Raw genomic sequence first — 18,448 nt, 5'->3', positions numbered from 1 at the left:
TTTTGCGGCTTAAGGAGAACGGAACTCGGCTGACAGACGAATGACTACAGTCATTAAACATCTGTTGAGCACAGAAACTGCTGAAAAATGAACTATGTTCCTATTTACCCGGTTTGTCATCTAGTCATTTCAGTGTGAGGACACACTAATTTTAGCTGGTGTGGAGATACTAGTCCTGAATACTGAAGGTACAGTAGAGAGCAGTTTTTCATACACACTGAATGTCAGATATAGGCACCCCCCCCCCACCCCCCGCCCCTGCCGTAACCAATCGGGAGACACGTCCATCCAGCCCTTTAAAGAGAACCAGAATGGAGGGAGTTTGGAGAAAGGGTAACAAATAATTACCATTTTGATTGACACGTCTGGTCAGCGGAGGAGGGCGTCTCATTAGCGGTGTCCATCCAATCCCCGGTGTCGCTGAAGATGCTGTCAAATGCTCAGCCTATTAGTGCCACTTATAACACGGCAGGGCCCGAAGCAGAGCAAGGGTTTGGACTCCCTGTTCTCTCCAATGGTGGGATTTTAAACAGGTCAACCAGCTCTCTCTCTCTCTCTCTCTCTTTCCCTCTCTCTCTCTCTCTCTCTCTCTCTCTCTCTCTGCACGTTACCGCTCGATACGGACACCCCCGGACGGCAGGATCCGTCTAACGGGGAGCTGGAGCATGCTCCCTGATCACCTCATGCTCCCGTTTCTGGTTCATCACCAAAGTACAGGTGGAACGTAAATTTGGGCACGTTTAAGAACGGTGATTAAAGGAACAGTTTTTGAAGGGCCTGAAGGCTTTGATGTTCACTTGCCGACGCGGGGGATGCCTGTGTGTGTGAATGTGCGTGTGTGTGTGTGTCTGTGTGGTCTTGTTCTCCAGAGTTAAGAATAGGGAGATGTAGCGATGTAGTAAACAGTGGCATAGCAAGCGGGCGACAAAAGAATCTCCCTTCGATTCGTTTACACGGTGGAGCCCTCGTCTTATTGTTCTTTTTTTTGATCGGAGCCAACAATAACAAAAACAAACAAACAAAGAAGAAAAAAAAAACAGATGCTCTTCCGACCGCAAAGTGGAAAACACACCACTGGCCCTGGTCCCTGTGACTGTGTGTAAACAGTATAAACATGAGAGTGTAACTATATGAATGTCACAGCGACAGTGACGGGTTATACAGCGCGACTGTTGAGGCCTGCGGCTGCGTAGAGCATTTTGTTTAGAAACTTCTCCCCTTTTCCCCAGGTAGCGGGGATAAAGGGGATGCACATTGCTAACAAGAAGATCGAGAACCAGGTGAAGACTTACATTACGTACAACAAAGGACGAGACTGGAGATTACTACAGGCCCCCGCCTCTGACCTCGCAGGCAACGAAATTCACTGTGTCCTGGTAAGTGAGTGAGTAAGTAAGTACGTAAGAGAGAAAGAAGGAAGGAAAGAAAGAAAGAAAAAGTTCTTAAAAGTATTATATTTCCAATGACGAAAGTGTGACTAAAAGGAAGTAATTAATTAGCTGTGCCTCTCCCTTAAAGCAGGAATCGTTTTTTTTTTTTTCCGGAAAGTTTTCTTCGCGCTCACTTGGCTTTACTTTATAAAGGAATCAAACTGGGATGTTCACAATTAGTCAGTCAGAAAGGTAGTGCTCTCTCGGAGACAGCCGATAAAAGACTAGCTTTCCCTCTTTTTACGTAATCAGAGAGAATATGAGATGATACCAGAAAAGAGTATCTCATTATCTCTAACATTTGGGGGGGGGAAAAATAAGAAAAAGAAAGAAAGAAAAAGGTGTTATGAGGAGGGAGGAAAAATGACAATTACAGAGGAAACCCTACAGACAAGTTGGGGATTTCTGACGAAGTCCTTCTTTGGCGTGCCAAGACAAGAGGTTCCAGTATAAGTTGAATTTGATAGAGCGCTCTTGTCTGACATTTTAATTACAAGCCTGTATTCCTTTTGATTACGGCATTAAATCCTGTTGTCCTTGGTGTTCTCACAACAATGTCAAGCTATCAGAGGAAAAGATGAAAGCGGACAGTTAGCTTCGCTTGCTGAGCACATATAATTGTCTTTTGTTGTATTGGCGGACTCCAGAGACTATACACTCCTTCTTTCATATCAAATCCTCTCATTGAGTTAATGTCTTTAAAAAAAAAAAAAAGCCCAAAACAAAACACACACACACACACACACGCACACACACACACACACACACACACACACACACACAGACACCCCCCCCCAACAAAAGACAATTAGAGACTTCAGTGACAGCTTCTTTCTTCTTCTTCTTCTTCTTCTTCTTCTTCTTCCTCTTCTTCCTCCTCACCTTCTTTTTTTTTCAAAGAGCATTCTAAACCGTCATCATAACTTTATGCGCAAATAATGATCTTAAATACAGCGTACTTGATCTTCTTTTAAAACAACTGATTTGTTTTGTTGGTTTTTTTTACTGAAGATGGAATTATGTTGAAGCGCGTCGGAGTTGACACTTTATCGTTTTTTGTTTTTTTTTTTTGCAACGATCTCTGCTGTCTGAGAACGACGCACGGCGGCGGAGTGCGTAACCGAGAACGACCTCTCCTGTACATTGTTCTCGACCCATTAAAGCGCGCGTCGCGTGTCACATGGCTTCGGCTTTGATTGACAGCTACATAATAGCTTTGTAGGAGCTAATGGACTATGTGTCATTTTTTTTTTTTTCCTTGCTCAGCCTTTCTGTTCGCTGCACCTCCAACTACAAATGTCAGAGAACCCTTACCTGTCCGGGAGCATTTCCACCAAAACCACGGCCCCCGGAATCATTGTCGCCACAGGTACGGGGGGGGGGGGGGGGGGGGGGGGGGGGTGGAACGGATAATAAGATGATAAGATGAGAAAAAAAAAAAAAAAAGAAAATGTCTTTCCGTGTGACAAATACAAACATGTTTTTATTTTTTTTTTTTTTCCCATCAGAAAAATGTCATATGACACGGAGATATATTAATAGAGCAGTTTTACAAAACTTGAGTCATAACAGAATGGTGATATACAGCAGAATACGTTGTCCGTTGACAAGCTACTGGCTTCATGCTTTTTAATCATGGGTAGTCACTAATGGATGACATTCCAAAAGAAAAGAAAAGAAAAGAAAAGAAAAGGGTATACAGAGACGGAACAGGCAGGAATACACTCTGTGTTATTGATGATTTAAATTACTACAGTATACAGCATTGCCTTATGTTTTTAATGTCAGCCTTACGCTAATTGTATTTCATCAAGGACATGAGCGTTTCCCAATTTACGTCTAGGTTCACATCAGTTATTCAGATTTTATTAAAATGACAGTCTAATTGGGTCGGGATAGAAAAAAAAAACAAAACAAAACCTGGGCAGACAACATTGTCATTTACGTCGGCGAACGCTGGAACACAAATATCCCCCTTAATAGCATTAGAGAAGAATGCGCCCATAACTTACTAATACAACGGAGGAAATTACGGTAACGCTGTCCCCAGTTCACCCTGTCTCTGCATCAGCACCGTTATCTAAGCATCGTTGGCCTCCAGAGGCCAGAATTACGCGTGGCACGCCCGGGCTATTTTCCCATGATTCCCTGTAAAGGGAAACCTAGTGTAGCTAGAGCTTGGTCAGGGTGAAGGGAGTCCAGATGACACAACACATTAGCCTAACTGTGTCATATGGGTTTGATTGACAGCGTCCTGGTGAAGAGACACTGACCTATCGCGCATGCCCAGATGACTGCTCCGTGCCAGGGTTTCTACACATGACAAATAGATGAACAAAAGCTGTCCCGTAAGGACAACACTGCCAAACACTGCTGACTGGGACTCTCTGAGTGTCTCACACAGTTCAAGAGAACTGCTGTTTAAAACCAGATAATACGTAACGTGAGTTTTCCATGGATAGGTCGTACGCTGGAAAGATGAATTAATATTTCGCTGGTGTTAGTTGTTCCCTGTTATCTAAACTCTAATAAGTTAGGACAAAGCTACAAAATGAGGTGATTCAATCTGAGGTAACAGAATTCAGTCCAATCCTTAAAGTTACACTAACTGACATCTTTGAATAATTATTATTATCATTTTTTTTAGCCGAATTAGTCAAGTTTTGTTTAAGGTGCCGTTGTCTTTTCTGTTCTGCTTCATTCTTAGGAAACATTGGGTCTGAGCTCTCTTACAATAACGTTGGGATGTTCATCTCCTCTGATGCAGGCAATACATGGAGACAGGTGTGTTTTGAATAGTTTTTTCTCACAGTGTTATGCTCATCATATCTCTCATCACTATAAATGACAACAGCCTATTGATTCACTGAATGCCCTTTAAATGTCAGTATTTGGATATTTGTTTGTGTCACTTGGTGCTAGTACACAATGCCAGTTTCAGTGTACAAATTTAAATCATTACAATCAGTGCAATTCTAATACACGTATTACACATATGTAATAAAGCTGTAATAACACATCAGTAATACGACTAGTTGTTAGCCTGTGTTGGTTTCACGGTACATTCTAGAATGTTCGAGTGTTTAGAGCGTGCAATTGGTTAGAGAGTGAACAGCGGGCTGTTTCTCACTTGATGCAGATATTTGAAGAAGAGCATAACGTATGGTTTTTGGATAAAGGCGGAGCTTTAGTCGCTGTCAAACAACCCACAGTTCCCACCAGACATCTATGGTACGTACCATACAAATCAATACGTAATTGTCAGTATATTTTCTTCACTCAATACAAGTCAGTTGAAATAAATATTTCATTTAGTGCTTTCCTGTCGTGAGCCTCAGTTCAAAATTGCGGTGACGATTCCAGTCAGGTTCCTGGCCCTCTGACAGCGGGTGATCTCTCAGATTGATTGCAAAGAATTTGTTTGACTTTCATGGCACCGAGTCTACTTCCTGTCATTCAAGTTCCAATTTTGGAGTACAACGAGGTGTGGGCCGCTCAAATCAAATTCAAATTTACGAATGTAAATAGAAACCGATTCCAGAATTTCTGAGTAGATGGGTTGAGCTTGGTAATGGTGACTTTGTTTTTTTTTTGTTTTTTTTTTTTACATCAGAACAACATTCTCCAAACAGAATCTGTTACATTGCAATGTACCTCCCCTTTTGTATAACCAATACATTTTTCACACTTAAATGAAGATACATTTTACATTTCCATGCTTTTGCAACATGCAATATTCAACTGCAACTATTACGAAGCTGCTTTCAGATTTATCCAGATATGTAACAGAGGATACGGACAGTGATTTCAATCAAACAAATCTAACCCATTGACAGACACAAACTAAGGTTAAACATAAAAGGTTAATTTGAATTTCCTTTTTCATGTCGGTGCAGAGTTCCCAGAAAAGTGTTCCACATTAAAGTTCCCTCTTATACCCATGACCAAATACAATGGTTCCCTGCTCAAATTGGGTGGCCCAAGTTTTGGCTCAGTGCGATTTAATCCTCCTGAGCACAAATTCTTTTCTTATCGCTTGAAGCGTTTGGACATTAGAATCAGGATCGCCGAGGTGTGCCTTTTTGGAGTTATTATTTTTCAGAAATAAGCCAAGCGTGATGTTAAAACATAGGCACATCCGTGGGAGGGCAGTCGTCTGAGTGTAACGTCAAATGTCTCTTGACTGGTATTCTTTAAATGGATGCATGTCAACACTTTTTTTTTTGTTGCTGTTGTTGTGTTCTTTTTTGATTTTTTTTCTTTTTTTTTATGTCAGTGTTTTTACTTGTCACATGAAGGGAAGTGCGGCGTAGAGGTAACAGGGGAACTTTTGTGTTTTACTGGAATCCTCTTGTAGGTTCAACCTTGTCATACAAAGTCTTTCTGTGTTCTCACTTCTGAAGTGAGTCTGAGAGTATGTCAGAATCGGTAGATATCACCAGACCATCAAAATAAAAGGTTTTGCGTGTGTGTGTGTGTGTGTGTGTGTGTGTGAATGGAGTGTTCGTTATTTCAAATGCTTCTCTTGCCTCTCTTCTTCTTCCTGTTTCGTACTCATCACAAGTTAAAATGTTTTTTTTTTTTTTTTTTTTAGTTCGGTTGTATTTCATCTCACTGTAGACTTATCAAGACCCTTACTTTTTCTCAGTCTCTTAATTTATTTAATTTTTGCCTCTTGATTTTTTTTTAATCCTCTTTTTTTTCTCCTAATTTCAAATGGATCTTATGAAATCCAGCTTTTTTTTTCTTTTTTTTTTTGAGCTTTGATAGTGAGATTCTGACAGTTTTATCCTTACCAACTACATCAGCTAATTACATGCCATCTGAATTTTAACCACTCTGATGAAAGTGTCTGTAATAGAGCTCTTATGATTTCTCATTTTTCTCTGTACAAACTGTTCCTGAGTGTCCTTTGTTTTGCCTTTAACCTGATTAAGACGGTAACCTTGAGCGTGTTTTTTTTTTATTTCTATCCTTTCTCCTGGATTTTCTCGTGTAGGATCAGTTTTGACGAGGGTAGGCAGTGGACCCGGCACAGTTTCTCGGCGGTCCCGCTTTTCGTGGACGGGGTCTTGGTCGAATACGGATGGGAAAACCAAATATTGACGTGAGTGGTGGAGTGGGGGTAGTAGAGCTCAGGCTCGCGTGGGGGGGGGGGGCGTCCCATCAAACGTAGGTCGTCGGGTCTTCCTTATTAACTTCTGCTGTGCAGACAGCGCCGAGTTCTCTGGGGTTGTCTGAGATCCAGATATCTGGACAACTTATGGCCATGAATGTCTGTACAGTGCATGCCTAATTATAAAGTTAACATTTTCAGTTTGTTTTACCGGCTCTGCAAAGTTACATGCTTAGGCGATTGACTGCCTTACTTTTCTGCTTCTCTTTCGTCTTACTGTCCGCTCGATTGCACCCACATCTTTATCCCTAACTGACTATTCTGCTGTGTGTTGACGACGCGAGAATTTCCTCATTTGACACCGTCGATGATTCGGCAGGTTTTTCGGACACTTCAGTCATCGTTCGGAGTGGCAGCTGGTCAAAATTGATTACAAGGCCATCTTCACCAGGCTGTGCACCGAGGGCGACTACCAGACGTGGCACCTACACAACCAGGTACCGCAGTGGATTCTGGGCGAGGCTGAATTATCTTCACCTTAAAGTTTGCCGTCTTATAAGTTATTGCCCGTGGTGTCGGACGCAACTTTGACATTTGGGAAATTAAGATTTTATTACCGCTCCTTAAGGGAATTTGTTTACGAGAACCATTTTGTGCTAAACCGTACCAAAAGAAAAAGGACGCTAGACAACACATCATAAGACGACCCATCAATTTTACACCCTTTCCGTGCGCAGGGAAGCTCTTCAAATCGTCCTGTACTTTTTTTAAAAGCATTAACGAGAATGGTTTGGTTTTTCTAGCGCCTTCCGTGAGACACTCTTTTTCTCTCCTTCCTTTTTTGTTTCTCAAGGGTGAGCCTTGTGTTATGGGTCAGAAGCAGATCTACATGAAGCGTCGTCCTGGCAACCACTGCATGCTGGGAAAGGACTACACCGGGATTCTGTCAGCGGAACCGTGCATTTGCAGAGCTCATGACTTTGAATGGTGAGAAAATATGGACGTCGCCCAACGGTACCCGAGTCAGAATTTCAAATTATTTTGGCAATTTTGTGTCCATCTGTGGATGTGAAACGCTTGAGCTGAAACTGGCCCAGGCGTCCAGATACCGATCTCGTAAAAGCCAACGGTTAAATTATGTATCTAGTTAACTGGAGTTAGAGCCACAGGTAAACTCCCATACTAATCCCAAAGTCTCTCCCTCTGAGAGAAAGGGGTTTTTTTCTTTTTTTTATGGCTTGGTTTAATTGTCATTTCATGCAGTTTGTGTTTGATTGGTGTGACAATGTTGTTGGAAAAAAAAAAAAAAAAAAAAAAAAGACCAGCAAAACAAGCCTAATTTGTATGCAAATTGTGGCCAGTTGTGCTTTTTATCTTGAAATGGCAGGGTTGATGAAAAGCAAATGCACATTTTCATGTTAATGTAGTCTCAGCAAGGTCAAAACAGTGTGTGCTTAATTTCAATCCATTAGCTCTTCCATTAGTTTGTTTTTAATTCTTATTTGAATCGATACCATTCGTGAACGCTTGTCTCAGTGTGCAGTTTCATGATAGGAACATGTGTCTGGAAAACAAAGCACGTTTTTTTATTTTTTTTGGCGGGAGGTTTGAGCTTTTTCAATTAAAGAAACAGAACTTTTAATTCATTTTGAAGTGGATACAGAAACAATCGCTGAAATATTAGGCGATGTAATTAAACCCGCGGACGTGACACGACATCCTGTCCCATTCCAGTAGCTCTGACTGTGTGAGCTATCGCTCGCTAAGGCTGTGTGCATGATTTCAGATGCTGAAAGTGAATGTTGACTGAATGGTAAGTGTAGCTGTTATAGAGTAATTCCACAGTCTTTTTTTTACAAAGGAAAAGACAGTATCCATGGCTCTTATATGGAAAAATAGTTATTGGTGTAGTTTTGCATTTAAAGAGTTAGCTGTTAGGCTCCCTCAGTCCAAAGAAAGAAAAATACATGTTTTTAGAGCAGACTCAGCCTTATTGAACCTCAAATCGCTCAAGTCCAACAGTTGCCACTTTTCGTTCTAGAGTGGTCACTTGATCTGTTGTGCCATGTTATGGCTCAGTGGTTAATTGATAAATCAAAGTCACAGGCGGTATTTGAATGGGCATTTGCTTAGCCAGGTTTGTGGCCTTAGGTGACCGAATCTGATTGCTTGGTAACAATGTGAATGTGCTGGTCCTGCAACTCTTCAGGTTAAAAAAAAAACAAAAAACAAAAAAAAAATCATGGTTTTTTTTTTGGTCAGTTCTGTCAGATTAATGTCAAAATGTGCAGTGTTGATGAAAGACCAAAACACAGACCACTGTTTTTTTTTTTCACTGTTTGTTTACAGACCACCTACTCTTTGCCTTGCGAATGAAAGAAATAACTGCTGACTGGTCAAATGAATAGCTCAAGCATGACTAGATAGACAGACAGATAAACAGATAGATAGATAGATAGATGGATTGAACACTAACAGATTGACTGTTCTTTGTGTACGACTTAGCGATTACGGTTACGAGCGGCGCGGAGACGGACACTGTTCGCCCGCGTTCTGGTTCAACCCCTCCACCGTTTCCAGAAGCTGCAGTCACGGCCAGAACTATTTCAACAGCACCGGGTGAGTGAAACTTCCAGTCGACAAGACGTTAAAGGTGCAATACGTCATTTCGCCCAGGGGCGCGGCTGCCACTGTGTTCCCATAAGTGAAGGGACAGAGCAGGGGGAGATGTAATCACAGCCACCTTCATGGTTGGAGATATGGACGCTGACAGTCTGTTACACACACTTGATAGATCTCCATTCATCTTAAAGCCGGTGTTCTCAGACATAAACGGTAAAGATATGTAGCCGTAGACCTCGGCTTATCTGAGGGTCAACATTGTGGGGGTTTTTTGTTGTTGTTGTTTTTTCCCCTGTTTTTTTTTTTTTTTTTTTTAAATAAATGATTGTAGTGATTTTGTGTGACTGAAGGGAGTCTGATTTATGGGAATCCTTACGGACTGGACTTTTAATTAAGAATGATGACGGTTACGTATAAGTACATAAACAAGCACATCAACTATCTACAAATCCGTGCAGTCATTTGATTATGTGATATTTTAGCGATTTGACGTGACTGGGACACAAATGGAGTGTCTGTGAGTACTAAGTAGCGCATGGACAACAAATAAGTCATTTTTAGGACTCTGGTCATTATTCAGGTAAATATTTTTGTAACACGTCAGTTAATGCATCTCAGCCACTCAAGTCATTCTTTCTCTCATTTCTTCTCTGTAGGAGTGTTAGATATATTATCCATACAGTGAGTTGTGTTTGCTGAGTAAGGGAACCTATTGACTGTCATGAAGACAGACGACATATTCCTGGAACAAATAAACAATTCATCAGCTGAACCCCTATAAGACACTTTTTTTGTTTTGTTTAGTTTTGTTTTGTTTTCATTATCTGTCTCAGGCATACGAATCCAAAATGCGGTTTCGCATAGCTGAATTCATGGAAGACTCTTAACGTTTAGCCTATGGAAGTCTTCCTACAACATTTAGCCTGATTAAAAAAAAAAACAAAAACAAAAAAAACCCCAAAACAACAACAACAAAAAAAGAACCTTGACACAATATTCAGAAAACTCTTAACGCAACATGTTGCCTGTGAGGGGCTTTTAACACAGCGTTTAGTCTGTGGAAAGCTTTAAACTCAACATGTATTTAATCAAAAACAAGCCGAAGGTTCTAGAACAGCTCCTTCTTTCAGAGCCGTTACCCTGACGACGGGACTGCGGAATGCTTTATGTGTGACTTAAAGTTTTTTTTGGTAAGAGTTCTGACCGTAGCATCTGAAGGTTAAAACCCTGTGACGATGGTGACAATAACGGAAAAAGGATATCGTACCCAGAGTTCAAATGTCTTACATTCCCGTTCCCTTTTTTTTGGGTCTGGCGTTGGATCAGGTACCGTAAAGTGGCGGCGAATAACTGCACTAAAGGCGTTAAAGAGATGTACACACCTCGGAAACTGCAGTGTCCAAACCGCGCACCCCGCGGCCTTCACCTGACCACCCGCGACGAGAAGCTCACTGCTATGCTAGGCAGCAACGTCACCTTCCTCATCCAGCTGGAGGAGGTGAGATATGATGTGGTTAACTGTGTGTGTGTGTGTGTGTGTGTGTGTGTGAGTGTTCGAGAGAAGCAGGGTGTGAGTGAGAGAATAGACAGTGTGTATATGAATATAGTGTGTGTGTGTGTGTGTGTGTGTGTTTGAGAGAGACAGGGTGTGTGTGAGAGAACAGACAGTGTGTATATGTATATAGTGTGTGTGTGTGTGTGTGTGTGTCTGTGTGTGTGTGTGTTTGAGAGAGACAGGGTGTGTGTGAGAGAACAGACAGTGTGTATATGTATATAGTGTGCGTGTGTGTGTCTGTGTGTGTGTGTGTGTGTCTGTGTGTTTAAAAGAGAGAGACAGACAGACAGACAGAGAGTTTATGTGTGTGTGTTTGTTGTGTATGTGTGACAGTGTTTGTATGTGTGGTTGTGTTGCTGTGTGATAACGCGTACATCTAAGAAACCTCCAGAACCATAGACTCATGCCCAAGGACTCAACCTTTCTAAATGAAAATGAATCTATCCTCACAATAATCACGATGATTGACCTGAAATATTTATCACACGAACACAAACATTTCAGTGCCGATTTGTTTTCTGTGAAGCAACCGACTACAGGCTCTCAAGACCCGTGAAAGGTATGAAATGTGCAGGGGCGCAGTTCATAGTCTGAGAGTCCAATAAAGTGAAGAAATCATTTGAATGAGAGAGAATATGCTTAAAGAGTAATATCGCAAACACTAAAGAAACACATTTATTAGAATGAGACAGGTGTTTATAGTTGAAAAACACCTCTCCTGTATTGGCCTCGATATTTATAATGTTTCAGGTTGACAGGAAGAGTGATCTTCTCCCTGGAGATTAAATATTAATATCAGGGGGATCCACGCAAATTGGTTGTTCACTTGTGCAAACACTGAAAACACAGATCCTATCAAATGCAGATTAAATTATTCAACGCAGAACAGGGACACCTGGAAAAGTACCCCTAACCCATAACATCTTACCCCTACGTTCTCACCTTTACAACGTTAAAAAAAAAAAAAAAAGAAGGTTACACCGAACGAAATGACACAGTCCAGCTCAGAAAGACAGAACCTTCTAGAACACGCTCCCCGTCGCGGCCCCCGTGTTTTCGTACGGAGATGCAGGAGGGGCAGCTGGGAACAGGTCGGCCGCCGCCGAGACGACGCGCTTTCTCTCCCAGATGGTGTTGTTGAGGCTCGGCACACGTTACAACCCCCCGCCAGAGGGAATAGGTTTTTTCCTATTGATGTAGTCGCGGCGGAGCGCGAGAGCGAGGGCGCCCGGCGTGCCGCCCCGCCGCAGGTGAGCGCCGATCTCGAGGGTCGGGCCGCATGACAGAATTGTCACATTACGGAGAGATGAGATGAGAAAATGAGGACTACTCCGTTCATTAAGAGCAGAACCTTCTGAGAGAGATAGAGAGCGAGAGAGAGAGACAGTAAGGGGAGGCAGAGAGGATGGGGGGGGGGGGGGGGGGTTCGGGGATGTTATGCATCTGGAATTTCTCTAGTTGAATTCAGTTTTAATTTATATTCATGAAGCTCTGGATAGGGGCATTTCTCAAGCATTGCGAATGGCTTTAAATATTTAATGTGTGATAGGTGCTACATACGCTAGGTATGAAAAAAAAAAAAAAAAACGCAACGGTTTTTAATAAGGGAGAGAATTGCCAAAGTTACAGTTATGAGATTTTACAGGAAATTCGACGGCGGTTACGTAGCTTTATGAAACAAGCTGAAACGCATATCAATAAACAGACAAGGAAATAGCTTTTGGTTACATTTAACGTGTAGAGGCACGTGTTAAAGAACATACCAAATCAGCCACAGAGAGATGAGAATAGCAAAGCCGGACTCTCCGCGTATGTAACCACAGAGACTGTCCATATCTCTTCTGCGTGAATTAGACAGGGTTTAATCACACTCAATTATTTCTGAGCAAACTTTATCTATTAATATAAACTAAATACATGAATGTTAATCGTATTATCTTATCAACATGAAATATTAATTTACATTTGAAATGTGAAGTGTAAAAATGTCATATCCGATATCAGACATCATATAATTCCTCAAGGATAACATAGTAATTATGAGTAATTGTCAACGACATGTATTAATCATTGTCATATTATGATATAGTTATAACATTGTTATTACAGTGGAAAGGAACAACAAGACTAGCGTGACGAGTTCTTGCAGCCAGTCCTTGACTTGTTTATATATTAAAGAATAGAGAGTTGGTCTCAGTTGTTAGTCAGTTATTAATGTGTTTTGAGTTTATGTGGTGTGAGATGGACATTATTAAGAGAATATTGAAGTCACCTGGAACTGATTTCTGCTTAGTGAAAGGTTGTAGACTGTGACCGGGTTTGTGTGGAGCCCTTTAGCTCTGTTGGCCAACCATACCTTGACACTCGCCCAGGCTTACTGGCTAGAGATGGATGGCAGACGCGCACACACACGCAGACGCGTGCACACACACACACACACACACACACACACACACATGCAGGCACACAGATGCGTGCACACACACACACACACACACGCACACACACAAACACATACACACACAAGCAGGCACACAGCTCGTACACACACACAAACACATGCACCCGCAAGCTGGCACAATTCACATGCTGGCACATACACAGACACACACACACACACATTGGCACACAGATACATGCATGCATATACACAGGCCCACAAACATGCACACAAACACACACACACACGCACTTGCACACACGCACGCGCGTGCACACACACACACACACACACACATGCACACAGACACGCACGCACACAAACTTTTAATCATCCAGCCTGGCCAATCCGAGGTCCAACCTTCTCGCTCTTATCCATCTTATGCAAATGAAACCTCCCTAAACTTTGGCTCGAGAAGCTCAAAAACCCCCCCCCAAAAAAACCCCAGAAAAACAAAAAACAAACAATGTCCCGTGTCCCTTTGCTCCGGCGGGCTAATAGCTTTACATTATTATGATAAGGATTAGCCCGTTTCTGAGCCGCACAATACACAAACTGTTTGCCTTTTGTCTTTTCTCCTTTCCTCTCCGAGTTATTCAAGTCTTCATCATTTTCCGGGGCAAAGTGGCATGTACCGTCTCGGATGCCACCCACCAAAAACCCCTTTCGGCTGCTTTCACACTCGACGGTGCCTGAAAACCAAACGCGGAGCCATGAATAAATATCATATCGGATATTATTCATTATGAACACCCCCCCCCTGCCGTGCTAATGCGCTGTTACAAATGAATCTCCCAGTGGCGGAGTGTGACAATGCGCTGCTGGGAGAACTGGGATTGAGAGGGTCTCCCAGTTTGGGATCAGCGGCGGATTTGGAAGCATTGGCAGCTGGAGTTAGCGACGCTCCCCAGCTTTCGGCTCAGCGCAGGCGACGGCAGATGTAACACCCACAGGAACGCGTGGGCGTGTGTGTAAATAGGAAGGAGAATTGGAAAGTCGGATCTCTGAGGCGCGCACTCTAGGCACTCACAAATAAACCACACTCTGGTGTGCGTGGGCGCATGTGTTTGTGTTTTATCTTGTCACTGTGAGGGTGTTTATGTGTGTGTGTGTGTGTGTGTGTGTGTGCGTCTGTGTCTGTGTGTGTGTGTGTGTGTGTGCGTGTGTGTGTGTGAGTTTATTTGTATGCGTATGTGAGGTGTATGAGTGAGTACATGTTGGCTCAGGTTTGCGCACGTGTAACTGTTCACATTAAACACCTTTTAATTACACACCCGCAGGCCGCTGGGTTGGGTTTCCAGCCTATGCGATAGCTGTATTACCTCATAACATTGACAGAGAGAGAAAGACAGACAGACAGACAGACAGACAAAAGGAGCCAGAGAGAGAGATAGAGAGAGTGAGACAAACAGAGAGATAGAGAGAGAGGAATAGAGAGAGAGAGTGAAACAGATAGAGAGACAGAGAGAGAGAGGGAAATAGCAAGATACGGAGAGAGAGAGAGAGAGAGAGAGAGAGAGAGAGAGAGAGAAAGAGACAACTACAGCTGTTTGACTGAACACAAAAGCAAACACATTGTGTAGCATTTCTAACACAGTTCATTAACAGTACCTTCCACTGAGCTATATGCACGGAAAAGCTTTTGGACAGAGTTCAGCCAGCTGCCTGATCTAAATGCAGAGCGAAAACGCATCAGTCCGCTCCGAATCAGTGTGCGTGGCACAAAGCACTCCTCACAGATGAAACGAAACGCTGTCAGAGGCACATGTCTGAGGTTATCATATCCAGTCAGAATATCTTCTAGAATTCGGTCGCTTAAGATACATAGTTTGACCAAATCCGTGCAGCTGTCTAAATGTTTTGACTGGATTTCTGGCCGTTCTGAATGAAGGGGGATTCTTGCTGTGTCTCTAAGGGTGATTCTATGAGAACCAACGTGCAGCTGGACTTTGGGGACGGCACGGCTGTGTCCTACTCTAACCTGAGCTGGACGGAGGAAGGCATCAGGCACGTGTACCGCACGGCGGGGATTTTCCGGGTCACCGCTCTGGCTGAGAACAGCATGGGATACGACTCCACCTCTCTCTACCTTCACGTCACATGTATGTTCTTCTGTGTGGTGTTTCTGATCAATGCTGTGATCCCGCAATCAGCAACATATTGAAGAGGATTGTTTGTGTGCGTGTGCATGTGTGTGTATATGTGTGTGTGTGAGCGAGAGAGACACACAGAGAGAGACGGATTGTGTGTGTGTGTATGTGTTTGTGTGCACGCAACAGATGATGAGGGACACACACACACACACACACACACACACACACACAGAAAATCCCAGTTATGAGTGAAAATGCAATGCTGCCTGAGTAAAACATAAAATCTATTATCTGCCCCTTGTAAGAGAGTGGCACTCTTGGAATAATCAAACAGGAGTGAAACTAATTTTCCAATTTGTCTCTGCAATTTCTAAGCGTAAACTGTCTTTCTGCTCCAATGATTCCTACTCATCTGCAGCACTTCCTCAGGGCACCGCATCCATAGATGCACACCCTCGTGGCTAAGACATATACTTTCCAGTCAAGTACTATTTGATATTGATTGGAAGGATGGTTCATACCCTGTTCTCTTGTGGGGCTCATTTGAATTTATTTAAGAGCAAGAGTAGCAGAATGCATCTGGATCTCCCACAGCTTCAGCATCAACACATGTGACTGCACGCACATGCACTTACACACACACACACACACACACACACACGCACGCACACACACACACACGCGCACACGCACACACACGCACACACGCACGCACGCACACACACACACGCACACACACACACCCACACGCACACGCACACACACACGCACACACACACACGCACACACACAAACAAACATGTCCTCGTTAGTATAGCGGTGAGTATCCCCGCCTGTCACGCGGGAGACCGAGGTTCGATTTCCCGGCGGGGAGCAGCTGTGGCTTTTATGGGCAGCCGCGGTCAAGAGCTTAGAGAACCAGACTCGTGACCGAAGGGTTACCAGTTCGATTCCCAGGACCAACTTCCACGGCTGTGTGCCCTTGGGCAAGGCACCTAACCCCAATCCCCCCCCTGAGCGCAAGGAATGCTGCCCACTGCTCCTGCGTCTGGTGTAGGTTCACTACTGGTGTTGTGGATGGGTTAAATGCAGAGGACAAATTCACTACTCACAGTTCACAGTGTGTGTGTGCGATCATAGACATTAACATTTACATGTGCGCACACACACGCACAACAAGCTCATCTAGACAAATTCACACGTGCTCACACACCACACACACATCACACACACACATTCACAAACTGTGCACAGGTTTAGTAACGGCACTGCCAGCACTAATTGAAATGCACCTGTAAAGGTCTAGGCACTTGCTCACTTCTGTTTCCTTTTCCATTCAACTCCAGCTCTTCTAAAGTTTTGCAAAAAGGTGGCAGCAGGCCTATAATATCTTGCTGATTATAGAAAATATGATTCATTCAATGTGGTTTGTGTACACAAGGTTATTCTTTGTATTTATCACTTTATCTGTATACTTAAGTCTGTCTGTGTGTGTGTTTGGGTGTGTGTGTGTGTGTGTGTGTTTGCGTGTGTGTGTGTTTGCGCGCGCGTGCACGTGTGTGTGTGTGTTTGTGTGTATGTGTGTGTTTGCGTGTGTGTGTGTGTGTGTGTTTGCGTGCGTGCGTGCGTGTGTGTGTGTGTGTGTGTGTGTGTTTCAGGTCCTGTGGAGCACATTCAGCTCCTGGCTCCATTTGTTGTCATTAAGAACAGGGAGGTGAACCTGACGGCAGTGGTTCGGCCCATACACTTCAGAACGCTTACCTATTTCTGGTGGCTGGGAAACAGCACAGAGGTACACTGAAGGCTTAATGCAACTACTTTCAACCAATTTTACTCCCCCCAAAAGGCCTCAGGGACATTTAGAAGTAGCACACACACACACACACACACACACACACTCTTCCTTTTGCACAGTGAAGGATTTTTCTCCTTTAAGAAGGAACCTTTTGCTCCTGTTTTCGCATTTTGAAGTACATGACTGTAATTGCAAAGAAATCTGAAGCGTTTCCGCAAGCTGACTCAAAGAAAAGTTTTTTTTTGTTTTTTGGTTGTTTTTTTTTTCCCCCATTACTTCAACGTACCCTAACTCTTAACTTTGGGGTTGGAATAACAAAAAAAGCATAAGATGTGTTTTGATTGTTTGAATTGCAGCCAGTGATAACCCTGGAAGGGAGCATCTCTCATGTTTTCACCAGTGAGGGAATGCAGACAGTCACCGTCCAAGTGTACTCTGCTAACTCCATACTACAGGACTCCAGAAACATAGCAGTTCAAGGTAAACGAACAATGCTGTTTAAAACAAACAAATAAATAAATAAACCTTTTTGGACTACTTTGTAGTTACCTCATTATTTTACACATGGGTCCAACTTTACGCTCTTTATAAAAAAGTATAAACCTTTACACGAGCTTCATATTTTTCTTTCATTACATGGTCTACCATTTTTATTTGTCAGTATATTTTCTAGGCATGTTTTTTTTGTTTTGTTTTTTGTACGTTGTTTTGAATTGTCCTTGTCTTTGGAGCCAGGGGGATGCCAGCTCATTAAACATTATGGGAGATAAGGGGATGTTGTCAGCTTGTGTTCGCGACATCTCTTATGGTAATTTGATGGGATTGTTTCTGAGAGTGAAGCTGTTTTGTTGCTGCAGCTCTCTTAACGTCTTTTTTTTTTTTTTCTTTTTTTTTTTTTTTTCCCAACGTGTCGTGACCGTCTCTATGATCAGTGATAACCTCCCTTACCTAACTTTAATGGCAGCTCAGGCTTAGCAAAGCCAACTCGACTGGAACAAATGACTTCGGTAAGAATCTGGGCGAAGTGTTGAACTTCTGAATTAAAGGATGGCCTTCTCTCTCTTTCCCTCTCTCTCCCTCTCTTTCCCTCTCTCTCTCTCTCTCTCTCTCTCTTGCTTTCTCTGACAGAATACTTCAAATCGCTTCTTTTATCTTTCTCCCCTAATCTGGACGATGCCAACCCTGACATTCCTGAATGGAGGCAGGACGTGGGGAGAGTAATTAAGAAGGCCCTGCTTCAAGTGAGTCTGATTTATTTTTTCTCTCTCTGTCTCTCATTCTCTCTCCCTCTCTCTCTTTCTCACTCTCACACTCTCTCTCTCTCTCTCTCTCTCTTTCCCACTCTTTCTCACTCTCTCTCTCTCTTTCCCACTCTCTCTCTCTCTTTCCCACTCTTT

General features: G+C 43.0%; 1 protein-coding gene across 1 annotated transcript in view; it reads left to right on the top strand.

The window, feature by feature from the left end:
* Nucleotides 1-18,448, top strand: part of sorcs3a (sortilin related VPS10 domain containing receptor 3a) — a 146,878-nt gene that overhangs the window by 118,982 nt on the left and 9,448 nt on the right. The window contains exons 10-22 of the mRNA XM_030778929.1: nucleotides 1,230-1,376; nucleotides 2,697-2,799; nucleotides 4,138-4,214; nucleotides 4,570-4,661; nucleotides 6,430-6,537; nucleotides 6,926-7,043; nucleotides 7,400-7,533; nucleotides 9,052-9,165; nucleotides 10,495-10,666; nucleotides 15,079-15,265; nucleotides 16,915-17,048; nucleotides 17,408-17,531; nucleotides 18,180-18,292. Of these exons, the coding sequence (XP_030634789.1) occupies nucleotides 1,230-1,376; nucleotides 2,697-2,799; nucleotides 4,138-4,214; nucleotides 4,570-4,661; nucleotides 6,430-6,537; nucleotides 6,926-7,043; nucleotides 7,400-7,533; nucleotides 9,052-9,165; nucleotides 10,495-10,666; nucleotides 15,079-15,265; nucleotides 16,915-17,048; nucleotides 17,408-17,531; nucleotides 18,180-18,292 (1,623 nt within the window). The remainder of the gene's footprint in view (nucleotides 1-1,229; nucleotides 1,377-2,696; nucleotides 2,800-4,137; nucleotides 4,215-4,569; nucleotides 4,662-6,429; nucleotides 6,538-6,925; nucleotides 7,044-7,399; nucleotides 7,534-9,051; nucleotides 9,166-10,494; nucleotides 10,667-15,078; nucleotides 15,266-16,914; nucleotides 17,049-17,407; nucleotides 17,532-18,179; nucleotides 18,293-18,448) is intronic.

Source organism: Chanos chanos, chromosome 7, assembly GCF_902362185.1.
Source record: "Chanos chanos chromosome 7, fChaCha1.1, whole genome shotgun sequence".
NCBI classification, from domain to species: Eukaryota; Metazoa; Chordata; class Actinopteri; order Gonorynchiformes; family Chanidae; genus Chanos; species Chanos chanos.
This window is presented reverse-complemented; position numbering and strand designations above follow the sequence as displayed.